This window comes from Narcine bancroftii, chromosome 8, assembly GCF_036971445.1.
Source record: "Narcine bancroftii isolate sNarBan1 chromosome 8, sNarBan1.hap1, whole genome shotgun sequence".
Classification (NCBI taxonomy): domain Eukaryota; kingdom Metazoa; phylum Chordata; class Chondrichthyes; order Torpediniformes; family Narcinidae; genus Narcine; species Narcine bancroftii.
In genome coordinates this window covers 72,304,024-72,318,434 of record NC_091476.1, presented here as the reverse complement: position 1 = coordinate 72,318,434, position 14,411 = coordinate 72,304,024, and the positions used below count along the sequence as shown (strand labels likewise).

The 14,411-nt window shown below is 39.5% G+C and overlaps 1 protein-coding gene across 3 annotated transcripts in view; it reads left to right on the top strand.

Annotated features, from left to right (window-relative positions):
• LOC138740839 (ADP-ribose glycohydrolase MACROD1-like) overlaps positions 1-14,411 on the top strand; it is a 1,018,717-nt gene that overhangs the window by 348,313 nt on the left and 655,993 nt on the right. For 2 of the 3 annotated variants that reach the window (XM_069894037.1, XM_069894036.1), the window contains exon 4: positions 5,270-5,299. The exons of the other annotated variant lie outside the window; for it this stretch is intronic. In XM_069894037.1, coding sequence (XP_069750138.1) covers positions 5,270-5,299 — 30 coding nt within the window. The remainder of the gene's footprint in view (positions 1-5,269; positions 5,300-14,411) is intronic. 3 annotated transcript variants of the gene reach the window in all.

The following is a 14,411-nucleotide window of genomic DNA, read 5'->3' as shown; positions in this document are numbered from 1 at the left end:
ACGAAAACAAATTCTGTGTAATATTGCAGTCTTTATTACATGACAATTAAATTAAATCTCGAATTATGTATATAAAATTAAATATCTAATTTCCAGATTCATTTAAAAAAATTTAAATTTAGACATACAGCACAGTAAAAGGCCCTATTGATCCATGAGCCCATGCTGCCTGATTACACCCAATTAACCTATAACCCTGCTGTGGTGATACACCACTAGCCTACTGCAGGGGGCAACCTGTGTACCTGCATGAAGAGCACTGGAGGACAAAGCAACACCTGGTTGACTGTCAATCAGCCAACCTGAATGGACCAATCCCCACTGCGGGATATAAGCTACATACTGCACCTCGAGGTCAATCTCAGAGCCAGCAAAGCTACTCTCACAGCCGGCTCTGTGAAAGTTTGTGCGGAATAAAGCCTCTATGTTTTATGTCTGCTTTTCTGCTCGATAGCACATCACCCCCCCACTCCCCCACAGTACGTTTCGAATGGTGGGAGGAAACCGGAGCCCCCAGGGGAAAACCCACATAGGGAAGAACGTACAGCGGTCTCGATCGCTGGCACTGTAACAACGTTGCGCTAACCGCTGCACCAACTGTTCTACTCTGTTCAACTGAAGGATCAGATGCAGAACTGAAAGGAAGGTTGTGAAGGCCCAATGTCAGCTTTCTGTGGCTTTCTTGTTGAAAAAATTAGTTTCCTCATAGTTGATTCCCGCAATAGTGTTGGTTTGGAAGCAGAAACAACGTGGCCAAATGCTAGAGTTTACTATCATTCAGGAAAAATTGCCACGTGTCATTCAATAGGATTGACAGCCACTTATCTGCAATTAAATATGAAATCTATTTTGATATAGAACTCTTTGAGACTGTTATTCTCATTTTAAATGTATGTGTTGCTGATTGTAAACCTGTTTAACATTTTACTGCACAAATGAGTTCTGGTTTTTATTCCGCAGAAGATGATTGCTTTCAGCTTTTAGATAGCAAGTCTGTCTTAAGAGATAAAAAGGAACACAAAGGTCTGTATTCAAACATCAGAAGCAATGCAGGGAAGTGCTAGAAGAACAATGTTCATTTTTGGAAGACTCAGCTTATTCTGTATACGTCTGTAATAGTTATAGCACAAAAAAAATTCCCCCCCCCCCACTATTTTTGGCCCAAAAATCTGGTATTTTCCATATACTGTATCGCGTGTAAAAGTCGACACCCTATTTTATGTGTCTGCATATTTTGCACTGAGGACCAGCAGAGCTCTCAATGCCTTGACTGCGAACTCTTGGCTAGGCCCCGGCCGCTTGTCCACCGGAGCTCCCGACCGCTTGCCCACCGGAGCTCCCGACTGCGGACTCTTGCCTAGGCCCCGGCTGCTTGCCACTGGAGCACCCGATGCCCTGATCACAGACTCTCACCTGGGCCTCAGCTGCTGGAGGTCCTGATGCCTGGACTGCTGACCCTCGCCTGGGCACCGGCCGCTCTTCCACCAGAGCTCCCAACACCCTGTCCGTGGACTCTCGCCTCGGCCCAAGTTGCTTGCCCACTGGGGCTCCCGACACCCCGACCACAGACTCTCACCTGGGCACTGGCCGCCCACCCACCAGAGTTGCTGATGTCCCAACCAGGGTCTTACCACCCGGTCCCGGTCATCTGACCACCCACTAGGAATTCAACATCAAAGTGCAGCTTGCTTCCGAATTGATGAATTGTTGACATCAGCAATAGTGAAGGATTTCTTCTGGATAAGCTAAGTGTTCGCTTTGAATGCAAAATCAATGATGCACCGTCACGAGCCCCTATATCCCCACCAATTCTGTGCTCCCAATCATTGAGGATATGTGAAAAGGACCTTCAAAAGGCAGAAACCTCGGAAAGTGTCCAACCCAGGTGGTTTACCCGGCTGGGTTCTTAAAACCTGTGAAGACTAACTGGCTGGAGAATTTTGGGGGTAGCTGCTACGGTCTGAGGTGCCCAAATCCTTCAAAAGGATAGCCTGTCATACTTCTGTCCAAAAAAAGCAGGGTCACCAGCTCCAAGAGTTACCTGTTATAGTGCCACTTACTTCCATGGGGATGAGGCCCTTTGAGAGACTTGTTATGGATCAAACTCCAAGCTCAGTAAGGAACTGAAGCCACTTTCAATTCCCCAACTGCGATTGTAGTAAAATTGTACAATACATTGATGAGGTGGAGAATTGTGTGCACTTTTAGTCACCGACCTGCAGGGAAGATCTCAATAAGATTGAAAGAGGGCAGAGAAGATTTTCTTGGATGTTGCCCAGACTTCAGGAACTGAGTTACAGGGAAAGGTTAAACAGGTTTGGACTTGAGGGAAGATTTGATAGAGGTATTTAAAATTATGAGGAGTCTAGACAGGCTAATTGTAGGTCAGCTTTTTCCACTGAGGGTAGGTGAGATACAAACCAGAGAACATGGTGGAAGGGAAAAGGTTTAGAGCAGGGGTGATCAATCTTTTAATTTTTAATTTAGACATACAGTGCGGTAACAGGCCATTTTGGCTGCCCAATTAACCTATATCCCCAGTATGCACTCATGGAACGAAATGGCCTGTTACCATGCTGCATGTCTAAATTAAAAATTAAAAGGTTGGCCACCCCTTGTTTAGAGGGAACATTTGGGGAAACTTCTTCACACAGAGAGAGGTGGGAGCATGGGACAAGCTGCCAGCTGAAGTGGTGAATGTGGGCTCAATTTTAACATTTAAGGAGAATTTGGACAGGTACCCCAGGCTATGGTCGGGGTGCAGGTCCGTGGGACTAGGGAGAATCATAGTTTGGCACAGACTAGAAGGGTCGAAAGGGCCTGTTTCTGTGCTGCGTGGTTCTATCATTCTATGTGCCAGCAGGTCATCGGCAGATTCCATCTTTCTGGTTCTCTATTCTGTGTTAGACCATCTGGACCACAAGAACACTGCACCAGGCAGTTCATTGACGACAGCAGAGTGTTTACCATATTTTCGCATCAGAATCCTGTGTTTGCATTATACATGTGCATGCATTCCAGAGTTGTTGCTTTTATGTGTAGTAATCTCATGATGCCCACCTCGCTGTCAAAAGACAAAGGAGGAAAAACCCAACACCCAACCCCAACCAACCAATTTTCCCTTGCAACCGCTGCAACCGTGTCTGCCTGTCCCGCATCGGTCCTGTCAGCCACAAACGAGCCTGCAGCTGACGTGGACATTACCCCTCCATAAATCTTCGTCTGCGAAGCCAAGCCAAAGAATCTCATGGTGATTTTTAAAAATGGGAGTATGCCATACATTTATAAAATTACATGCGAAGATAATAAGTAATAGTTTGGATATGTAGAATGATAAAGTAAAAGCTCTAAAATCGAGGCTGCTTGGGGATTGGGTTGGTCTGGACTTCTGGGTTTTCTGGATTCTCAGGCAGTACATTTAAAATTCAATGTGTGGAGAATAAAGAAGAGATGAACAGGTTGATGCACCATCAATGAAGTTGAGCAAACTGATAGGCTTTTATTCCCAATAGAATGAAGGCATATCCCATGCTGGTCGACTGTCCCGAACTGAGGAGGGGACTGAGAGATAGTCACCTTTATTCAGGAGTCTGTGGGAGTAGTTACAGGTACAGTTGGCCAATGGGTGTGCCCAGACAGCTAAATATATACATACAATGGTTTACTAGATGGGTAAAAATAGATAGTTTTTATAAACATTTAGGTATACAGCACGGTAACAGGCCATTTTTGCCCACGAGCCTGTGCCACCAATTTACACCCAATTAACCTACAACCGCTGGTACATTACAAAGGGTGGGAGGAAACTGGACCCCTCCCTGGGGAAAACCCACGCAGACACAGAGGGAAAGTACAAACTATTTACAGACAGCATGGGATTCGAACCCCAGTCCCGATCGCTGGTGCTGTAAAGGTGTTGCACAAGCCACTACGCCAACCAGGCCATGAAACAATTTTTCATGTAAAATACAAAGGTGAAATAAATATTTATATCCACAACTTCTGTGCATCTGTGGCGCTTACACACACCCACAAAAGCCCAAATTTTGAATGTCTGAGAGTTTTCGAGAAGTTTTGATTCTCGGATGGACCGGATTTTAGGCATCTGGATTTCTGGACTTTTACTGTAAATGACATTAGCAAAGATAAGCTCAATTTAGATAAAAATTATTTAAAAAAACATGAGAACAAGGGTGTCAACACCTCTGAGGATCTGTCCTGGGGCCTCCCTGTCGATGCAATCATGAAGGCTCACCAGCGGCTATACTTCTTGAGGAGCTTGAGAAGATTTAGTATGCCATCAAAGACTTGAAAACGCCTTCAGGTGTGTAATGGACAGCATTCTGTCTGGTTGCATCTCTATTTGGTTTAGAGGTGCCAAGGCACAGGACAGGAAAATCTCTCCAGAGGGTTGTTAATTCGACTAGTGACATCATGGGCTCCAGTCCTCACTCCATCGAGGACACCTACAAGAGATGGTGTCATATGAAAACAGCCTCTATCCTCAAGGACCACTCCATCGAGGAGGCCTTGCCTTCTTCACACTGACCAGGAAAAAGGTGCAGGAGCCTGAAGACTAAGACTCAGTGGCACAAGGACGACTTACTTTCCTCTGCCATCAGATTTCTGGATGGACCATGAACCACAGACACAACCTCACTTTCTCCTTTTTCTTGCACTATTCATTTCTTTTAGAAATGCAATTTATAGCACTGTGTAACGCTGCTGAAAAACAATGAATTTCGTAATGGGCTCATGCCAATAAATTCTGATTCTATTCGATTCGAATTTCTGATTCGATTCTAGAATTGACCCAACAACATAAAATGAGGCTGGATTCAATTTTGGTGAGCTTAACTCCGATATGAAAGTAACAATCTGCAACAGAACGACAAAAGGATAAGATCGAAAGATTCAATAAAAGGTTGATATTAGGTGCAAGTATTATTTCTGTGAGTCTGGCGAATGAAGGTCAAGCTGAAATATTCATCTTATTTTTTTTTCACAGATGCTGCCTGGTCCGCTGAAGCCTTTCCAATATTTTCTTTATTACTTTTTTTTCCGTGTGGAATATTGTGGTGGAATGGAACATGACAGAAAGGATTTCCATCACATTTATTGGGAACGAGCTGGTCAATGCAGTTAGTAATTAGATCTTGCTTGTTCTTCATAGATTGAATTTATGCTCCAGGCTGCTTTGATGCATGTGGTGGCAAAAATAAATGTGCTAAGTTAACTGTTATATTAACTTTCCTTTTCTTCTCTGCAGCAAATTCTTCACTGATGGGAGGAGGAGGAGGTAAGCATTTTGAATATGGTTATTTTTCTCAGCTACTGTAACGAAAACAGATGTAACTGCACTGTAAAAAAAAAAATATAAAAGAGTTGTTCCATATTTGAAGTGCGGCAATTTTTATGTCTCTGTGATGATGAAGCCTAGTTTTTAAGTCTATGTTTTTAAGTATTTAAAATCACATTTCTATGGTAATCCCTGACTGAAGTTTGTCTTCTGTTTGATCAAAATAAATTCATCACATCATAGATACATGTACTCCTTCAGAATTAATATTTCCCCCAAAATATTGGGCTACATGATTGATAGAGATATTTAAGATCTTTGATACATGCAGCAGGTATGATTTACTGGGGTGTACATAAACTCGGGGCCATCAATATTTGCTAATCACTGGCAAATTAAAAAGTTCAGAGCAAATATCTTCACATGGAGAATGTAGGATTGGGGAGGAAGTCACGTGATGGAGTAGTGGCCGGACGGTGAACTCCAGCCCTCTCCAGAAAAGTTGAAAAAAATAAAGGAAAGCACAAAGGCACAAAAATAAAAATTAAAGCAAAGTGAATATAAAGGTGGAAAGAAGATGGCGACGAAAAAAGAAAAATCGAAACCAACGATAAGAAGAGAGGAAGAGAAGACAACGGAAGAAGAAGGAGAAGGCCTTACCTGTTCGAAGAGGCCCGCGGTGGAGAGAGAAACCCGCTCCCTCAGGTCGGTAGAAAGTGGACTACAAAAATGGCTCGCTGAGCCCAGTAAAAGTGCGCAACTGCGCATGCAAAAAAACACACCGATGGGAGGGGTGACCAGCTGGGGAGTCGATCTCCACAGCTGGCAATGACAGCTACAGAACAGCAGCAGCAAAATGAGAACATAGAAGACAACGAAAACAAGAAAGAAGAGAAGAAAAAGAAAACAAAGAAACAACAGATGGCCAACCCAGAGGAAGAAGAGGAAGAGGAAGATTACAGAGAAATGGAAGAAGAGAAAGGCAAGACAATGGATATACTTTCTCTTATTAAAGAACACATGGATTCATTTAAAGAATGACAAGCACAAGAATTTAGTGATTTAAGAAGAAGAATAAACAGTACAGAAGAGAAAGTGAATAAAATAGATATGACCATATCAGAAATAGGAAAAAGAATGGACAAGGTGGAAGAACGAGAAGCAGCAGTAGAAATGGAGGTAGAGGACTTAAAAAAGAAATTAGAGGAATCTAATAAAAAAGTTAAAGAGACACAAGAGCTGTTATCTCAGAAAATAGATATAATGGAAAATTATAACAGAAGAAATAATATAAAGATAGTGGGCCTTAAGGAAGATGAAGAAGGCAAGAATATGAGAGAGTTTATAAAAGATTGGATCCCCGGGATCTTAGGATGTCCAGAACTACAGCAAGAAATGGAAATAGAAAGGGCACATAGAGCATTAGCCTTTAAACCACAACCACAACAAAAGCCAAGATCCATTTTAGTAAAATTCCTAAGATGTACTACAAGAGAAAAGGTACTGGAGAAAACAATGGAGAAAGTAAGAGAGGACAACAAGCCACTGGAGTACAAAGGGCGAAAAATTTTTATTTATCCAGATATAAGTTTTGAACTCCTGAAGAAGAGAAAGGAGCTCAATACAGCGAAGGCAATTTTATGGAAGAAAGGGTATAAATTTATACTAAAGCATCCAGTGGTATTGAAAATATTTATTCCAGGACAGCAAAACAGACTATTCTCGGATCCAGAGGAAGCACGAAAATTTGCAGAACAATTACAAAATAGACTGAGAGATGAAGACGTGTAACGAGAGTACAAAAGACTGCGAACTAAGAAGAGGAAGGAGTTCAATACAGCGAAAACGATCTTATGGAAAAAAGGATATAAATTTATGTTAAGGTACTCAGCGGTACTTAAAATAATTATTCCAGGGCAACAAAACAGACTATTCTCGGATCCAGAGGAAGCAAGGAAATTTGCAGAACAACTAAAAAACAAGCAGAGAGATGAAGACATGTAATAAGAGTAAAAATGACTACGATCTATATGTATATGTGTAAAGGGGTATATGTGTGTATATATATAGTGTGCATACATGAATGTATCCGTATTTAGAGGAAAATATATAGAGTATAGACAAGAATTAATAAGGGAGGGAAATGGAATAGAGGGAATAAGGAGGGAATTAAAAGAGTGACCTTTGTTACATATGAAAATTGAAATTTTTCTGGGGGGGGCTGGGTGGGGAGGAGTTACGGTCACTGCAAAATCAGCTGACGTTTGCGAGTGAATTCGCAAATCCAAATGGAGAGGGGAGATGTGGTTGTCCGACAAGGGATAAAGGACAACTCAGGAGGGGAGGGGAGATTGGGGTTAAAGAAGTTTTAAATAGGAGAATAGGGAAAATGTTTGATGTTTTAGAAATGTTGTTTTATAAAGTGTTCAAAACAAGAAAGCAGAAATGGATAAGAAGGAAAGGTAATGATGGAGAAACGGAAAGGGAACATAAACAAAGTATAAAATGGCTACGCTGAACTATATGACTTTAAATATTAATGAAATACATAACCAAATCAAAAGGAAGAAACTGCTAAATTTACTGAAAAAAGAAAAAATTGATATAGCATTTGTGCAAGAAACACATTTAACTGAATTGGAGCACAAGAAATTAAAGAGAAATTGGGTAGGACACGTAACAGCAGCGTCGTATAATTCAAAAGCAAGAGGAGTAGCTATATTAATTAGTAAAAATGTGCCAATTAAAATAGAAGAGGAAATAATAGATCCAGCAGGGAGATATGTAATGATAAAATGTCAGATATATTCGGAGTTTTGGAATCTACTCAATGTATATTCACCTAACGAAAAAGATCAAAAGTTTATGCAAGATATTTTTTTGAAGGTAGCAGATACGCAAGGGAACATATTAATAGGAGGGGATTTCAACCTGAATTTGGATTCAAATATGGACAAAACTGGGAAAAAAATTAACAGAAAGAACAAAGTAACCAAATTTATAATTAAATCGATGGAAGAAATGCAACTTTTGGATATATGGAGGAAACAACACCCAAAGGAAAAGGAATATTCATATTACTCGGCTAGACATAAAACATACTCAAGAATAGACCTATTTTTGTTATCAGCTCATATGCAAGATAGAGTAAGAAAAACAGAATATAAAGCTAGAATACTATCGGACCATTCACCCTTAATATTGACAATAAAGTTAGAGGACATCCCTCCAAGAATGTATAGATGGAGATTAAACTCCATGTTACTCAAAAGGCAGGATTTAGAGAATTTATTGAAAGACAAATTAAAATGTATTTTGAAATAAATACGGAATCAGTGAAAGATAAGTTTATACTATGGGATGCAATGAAAGCGTTCTTTAGAGGGAAAATAATAAGTTATGTAACCAAGATGAAGAAGGACTATAATCAGGAAACAGAGCAGTTGGAAAGGGAAATGGTAAATATAGAAAAAGAATTAGCAATGAAGGAAGATACAACTAAAAGAAGAGAATTGGCAGATAAAAAAATAAAATATGAAACACTACAAACATATAAGGTGGAGAAGAATATAATGAAGACAAAACAGAAATATTATGAACTAGGTGAAAAAACGCACAAAATTCTAGCATGGCAGCTTAAGACAGAACAAGCTAAGAAAATGGTATTGGCATCAAGGAAAAAAGACAAACAAATCACATATAATCCAAAGGAGATCAAGGAAAACTTTAGAGAATTCTATGAACAATTATACCAAACTGAAAATGAAGGGAAAGAAGGGAAAATAGATGAATTTCTAACTAAAATTGAATTACCAAAACTACAAATAGAGGAACAAAATAAATTAACAGAACCATTTGGAATAATAGAAATACAAGAGATAATAAAAAAATTACCAAATAATAAGACACCAGGAGAGGATGGATTCCCAATAGAATTCTATAAAACATTTAAAGATTTATTAATTCCTCCCCTCCTGGAAGTAATCAACCAGATTGATAAAACACAAATCTTACCAGATTCATGTCTTCTTTCTTTGGCTTGGCTTCGCGGACGAAGATTTATGGAGGGGGTAAAAGTCCACGTCAGCTGCAGGCTCGTTTGTGGCTGACAAGTCCGATGCGGGACAGGCAGACACGGTTGCAGCGGCTGCAGGGGAAAATTGGTTGGTTGGGGTTGGGTGTTGGGATTTTCCTCCTTTGCCTTTTGTCAGTGAGGTGGGCTCTGCGGTCTTCTTCAAAGAAGGTTGCTGCCCGCCAAACTGTGAGGCGCCAAGATGCACGGTTTGAGGCGATATCAGCCCACTGGCGGTGGTCAATGTGGCAGGCACCAAGAGATTTCTTTAGGCAGTCCTTGTACCTTTTCTTTGGTGCACCTCTGTCACGGTGGCCAGTGGAGAGCTCGCCATATAACACGATCTTGGGAAGGCGATGGTCCTCCATTCTGGAGACGTGACCCATCCAGCGCAGCTGGATCTTCAGCAGCGTGGACTCGATGCTGTCGACCTCTGCCATCTCGAGTACTTCGACGTTAGGGATGAAAGCGCTCCAATGGATGTTGAGGATGGAGCGGAGACAACGCTGGTGGAAGCGTTCTAGGAGCCGTAGGTGATGCCGGTAGAGGACCCATGATTCGGAGCCGAACAGGAGTGTGGGTATGACAACGGCTCTGTATACGCTTATCTTTGTGAGGTTTTTCAGATGGTTGTTTTTCCAGACTCTTTTGTGTAGTCTTCCAAAGGCGCTATTTGCCTTGGCGAGTCTGTTGTTTATCTCATTGTCGATCCTTGCATCTGATGAAATGGTGCAGCCGAGATAGGTAAACTGGTTGACCGTTTTGAGTTTTGTGTGCCCGATGGAGATGTGGGGGGGCTGGTAGTCATGGTGGGGAGCTGGCTGATGGAGGACCTCAGTTTTCTTCAGGCTGACTTCCAGGCCAAACATTTTGGCAGTTTCCACAAAGCAGGACGTCAAGCGCTGAAGAGCTGGCTCTGAATGGGCAACTAAAGCGGCATCGTCTGCAAAGAGTAGTTCACGGACAAGTTTCTCTTGTGTCTTGGTGTGAGCTTGCAGGCGCCTCAGATTGAAGAGACTGCCATCCGTGCGGTACCGGATGTAAATAGCGTCAGCAATAATTACAGTAATACTAAAGCAAGGGAAAGATCCACTCGCACCTGCATCATATAGACCAATATCTTTACTTAACACAGATTATAAGATAATAGCTAAACTATTAGCAAACAGATTAGCAGAGTATGTACCGAAAATGGTAAATCTAGACCAAGCTGGATTTATTAAAAAAAGACGCACAACAGACAATATTTGTAAATTTATTAACTTAATTCATGCAGTAGAAGGGAGTAAAGCGCCAACAGTAGCAATTGCTTTAGACGCAGAGAAGGCCTTTGACAGAGTAGAATGGAATTATTTATTCAAAGTATTGCAAAAATTCAGTTTACCAGAGAAGTATATTAATTGGATTAAAGCATTATATAAGGGACCATTGGCAAAAGTGACAGTAAATGGATATGTATCAAAGCAATTTAACTTAAGCAGGTCAACACGGCAGGGATGCCCACTATCACCTTTATTGTTCGCGTTAGCTATAGAACCACTAGCAGAATTGATAAAAACAGAAAATAATATAAAAGGGATAAAAATAAAAGACAAGGAATATAAAATCAGTTTATTTGCGGATGATGTTATAGTATACTTAACAGAACCAGAACTATCAATAAAAGAATTATATAAGAAATTGAAGGAATATGGAGAAGTGTCGGGTTACAAGATAAACGTAAATAAAAGTGAAGCAATGCCTATGAATAATGCGGATTTCTCAAAATTTAAGAAGGAATCACCATTTAGATGGCAAATGCAAGCAATAAGATACCTAGGTATACAAATAAATAAAAATCTCGGCCAACTATATAAACTCAATTATTATCCACTAATGAAAAAATTACAGGATGATTTAGAGCATTGGATGATTTACCACTAACACTAATAGGAAGGATAAACTGTATTAAAATGAACATTTTTCCAAGGATATTATACCTATTTCAGGCATTGCCAATACACCTGACAGAGAAATTCTTCAAGGAGTTAAAGAAAATAATAAGGAAATTTTTATGGAAAGGGGGAAACCGAGGATAGCACTAGATAAATTAACAGAATGGTATAAACAAGGAGGCTTACAACTGCCAAACTTTAAAAATTATTATAGAGCTGCACAATTAAGATACCTATCAGATTTTTATCAAACAAGGGAAAAGCCAGATTGGACCAGATTAGAATTAGATAAAATAGGGGAAAAGATACCTGAACACATATTATATAAATGGGATGAAAAATTGGTACAACATAGAAGTTCTCCAGTATTACATCATCTACTCAATATTTGGAAGAAGATTCATGTAGAAAGAAATAAAACAAATTATCAATTACCAAAACTAATATTGACGCAAAACAAGTTACTCCCTTTTACAATAGATAACCTTTCCTTTAGAGAATGGGAGAAAAAAGGGATCAAAAGAATAGAAAATTGTTTTTCAGGAAATAGATTATTATCCTTTGAACAAATGAAAGATAAATACAGTATAACTCAAGATACAGTGCTGGCATATTACCAATTGAGATCCTACTTGAAGGACAAATTAGGAAGCAGTCTGAGTTTACCAGAGGGAAGTAACTTTGAATATGTGATTACAGATACAATGATAATCAAAAGATTTATAACAAATATGTATATTAAACTGCAAGAAAAGGAGAATGAGGAAACTAATGGTAAAACTAAATAAAAATGGGAACAAGATTTAAATATAAAGATAAAAAAGGAAACATGGGAGAAGTTATGTTCTGGAACGATGAGAAATACAATAAATACGAGGTTACGTATGATACAATATAACTGGATACACAGGCTATACATTACACCTCAAAAGTTAAATAAATGGGACCCAACAGTATCTGATAGATGTTTTCGATGTAAAAAAGAAATGGGAACAACAATTCATGCAATCTGGACATGTGAGAAAGTAGAAAAATTTTGGGAAGATCTAAACCAAATATTAAATAAAATTACAGAAAACAATGTACCAAAGAATCCAAAGATCTTCCTCCTAAGTAACATAAAAAACAAAGAATTTGGAATTGATTTGGAGGATGCACAAAAAGGATTTGTTAAGATAGCTCTAGCCGTAGCAAAAAAATGTATTTTGTTAACCTGGAAATCGGAAGATAATTTGAAAATACAACAATTGTATATAGAAATGAATAAATGTATTCCATTAGAAAAAATAACATATAGTTTAAGAAATAATATTGAAATATTTGAACAAATATGGGAGCCTTACATGAAACACAATAGCGAAAACCTACCGGGGACATTCACTACCTAAATTAACGAAAGGAGAAGGAAATTAAAAGAATTGACTCAGTGGAATTTCTTGTTTATTTTTATTGAATGACAACATTGTTTGACTGGTTTAATGTATCCTAGATTTTGTACTTTAAATGGACGGGAGGGGGGAGCTAGGGAGGGTGGGATGTGAGGGGGGGGGGGGGAGAAAATGGCACTGTATATATTTGAAAAGGAAAAAGTATGTATCATGGTTAATGTGGTTTATGGTGTGAAAAATAAATAATTTAAAAAAAAAAAGGAAGGGAAAACAAGAAGTGTTCAATCCAGTGATCCAATTATGGGATCGGAGTTGGAGAGGGTTAGCAAATTTAAGATTTTGGCAGCCACTATCTTGGAGGATCTTTCCTGGAGCCAACACAGTAATGGCATTGTGAAGAAAGCACGTCAGTGCCTCTACTTCCTCAGGAGTTTGCAGAACAGAAGCCCTGGTAAATTTCTACAGAGGTGTAGTGAGAAGTGTGCTGACCGGCTGCATCATGGTCTGGTATGGAGACACCAATACTTCTGAGCATAAAGCCCTCAAAAGATAGTGGACTCAGCCCAAGACATCACAGGCAAAACCATCCCCACTATCGAGAACCTCTACAGCAGTGGTTCTCAACCTTTTTCTTTCCACTCACATACCACTTTAAATATTGGCTATGCCATTGGTGCTCTGAGATTAGTAAACGATTGCTTAGGATGGTGTTTTGGTGGAAGGATGAAGTTTTGAAACCACTGTTTTAATCGTATCTAATTGACTCGTTATGTACATGGTTTCATAACTTCAAAAGAAATGGGCCAATGACAATTTTTCTCAAGCAAAATATTTCAGTAACAATTGGTTCGAGAGCAGTGATTCTCAATCCTTACACTGTCTGTATGGAGTTTGCACATTCTCCCTGTGTGTGCATGGGTGTGAGAGTACAGATTCTATTACCAATGTGTATATGTACATATGTACAGAGGGTAGTGTAGGATGACTGTGATTGGTTGAGAGTGTAGCCACAACTACTGGCAGGTCTTAAAGGATTGCTCCAAGCCAGACCAGATCATTCTGGTCGACCTACTTGTGATATGCTCCAGTCTTTTAGTTAATAAAAGCCTTGGTTTGGATATATATATAAAAAAAAGAATGTAGGATTGGCTAGCCGTTGAATGTGAAGAGATGGAAACATCTTCATTTCGATTAACTTGGGAACGCGTTTAGAATTGGAAAATTCTGGTTAGCTTAGTTTGCAAGTCAGAGGGGCCTGGCATTAAAGAATTCTTCATATTTTTTACGGGATACAGAAAATTTGACCACTTTGGAAGATGAATCTTGTTTTGGGAGTGGGTTTGTTTTCATTCTTTTTGCTTCAAGATGATATAGGGAAGGAGTTTGAACATGTGTGATTGGCACACAATAGGATACACATGAAACTCCTGCGTGTTTTTAATAAATAAACCATCCATCATTACAATGTTGTATATTTCAGAATGAGGATCAGAATTTATTGTCATGAACAAGGCATGAAATTTGGTATTTTGTGGCAAATCACAGGGCAAACATTCATATTATAACCATCTTACCACATTACTATAAAAAAAGTAAAACTAATTGTGCACGAAAGGTAAGGCAGTGTCCGTGGTTCCTTGATCATTCAGGAATCTGATGGCAGCGGGGAAGAAGCTGTCCTTGTGCTGCTGAGTGCTTGTCTTTAGGCTCCTGTACTT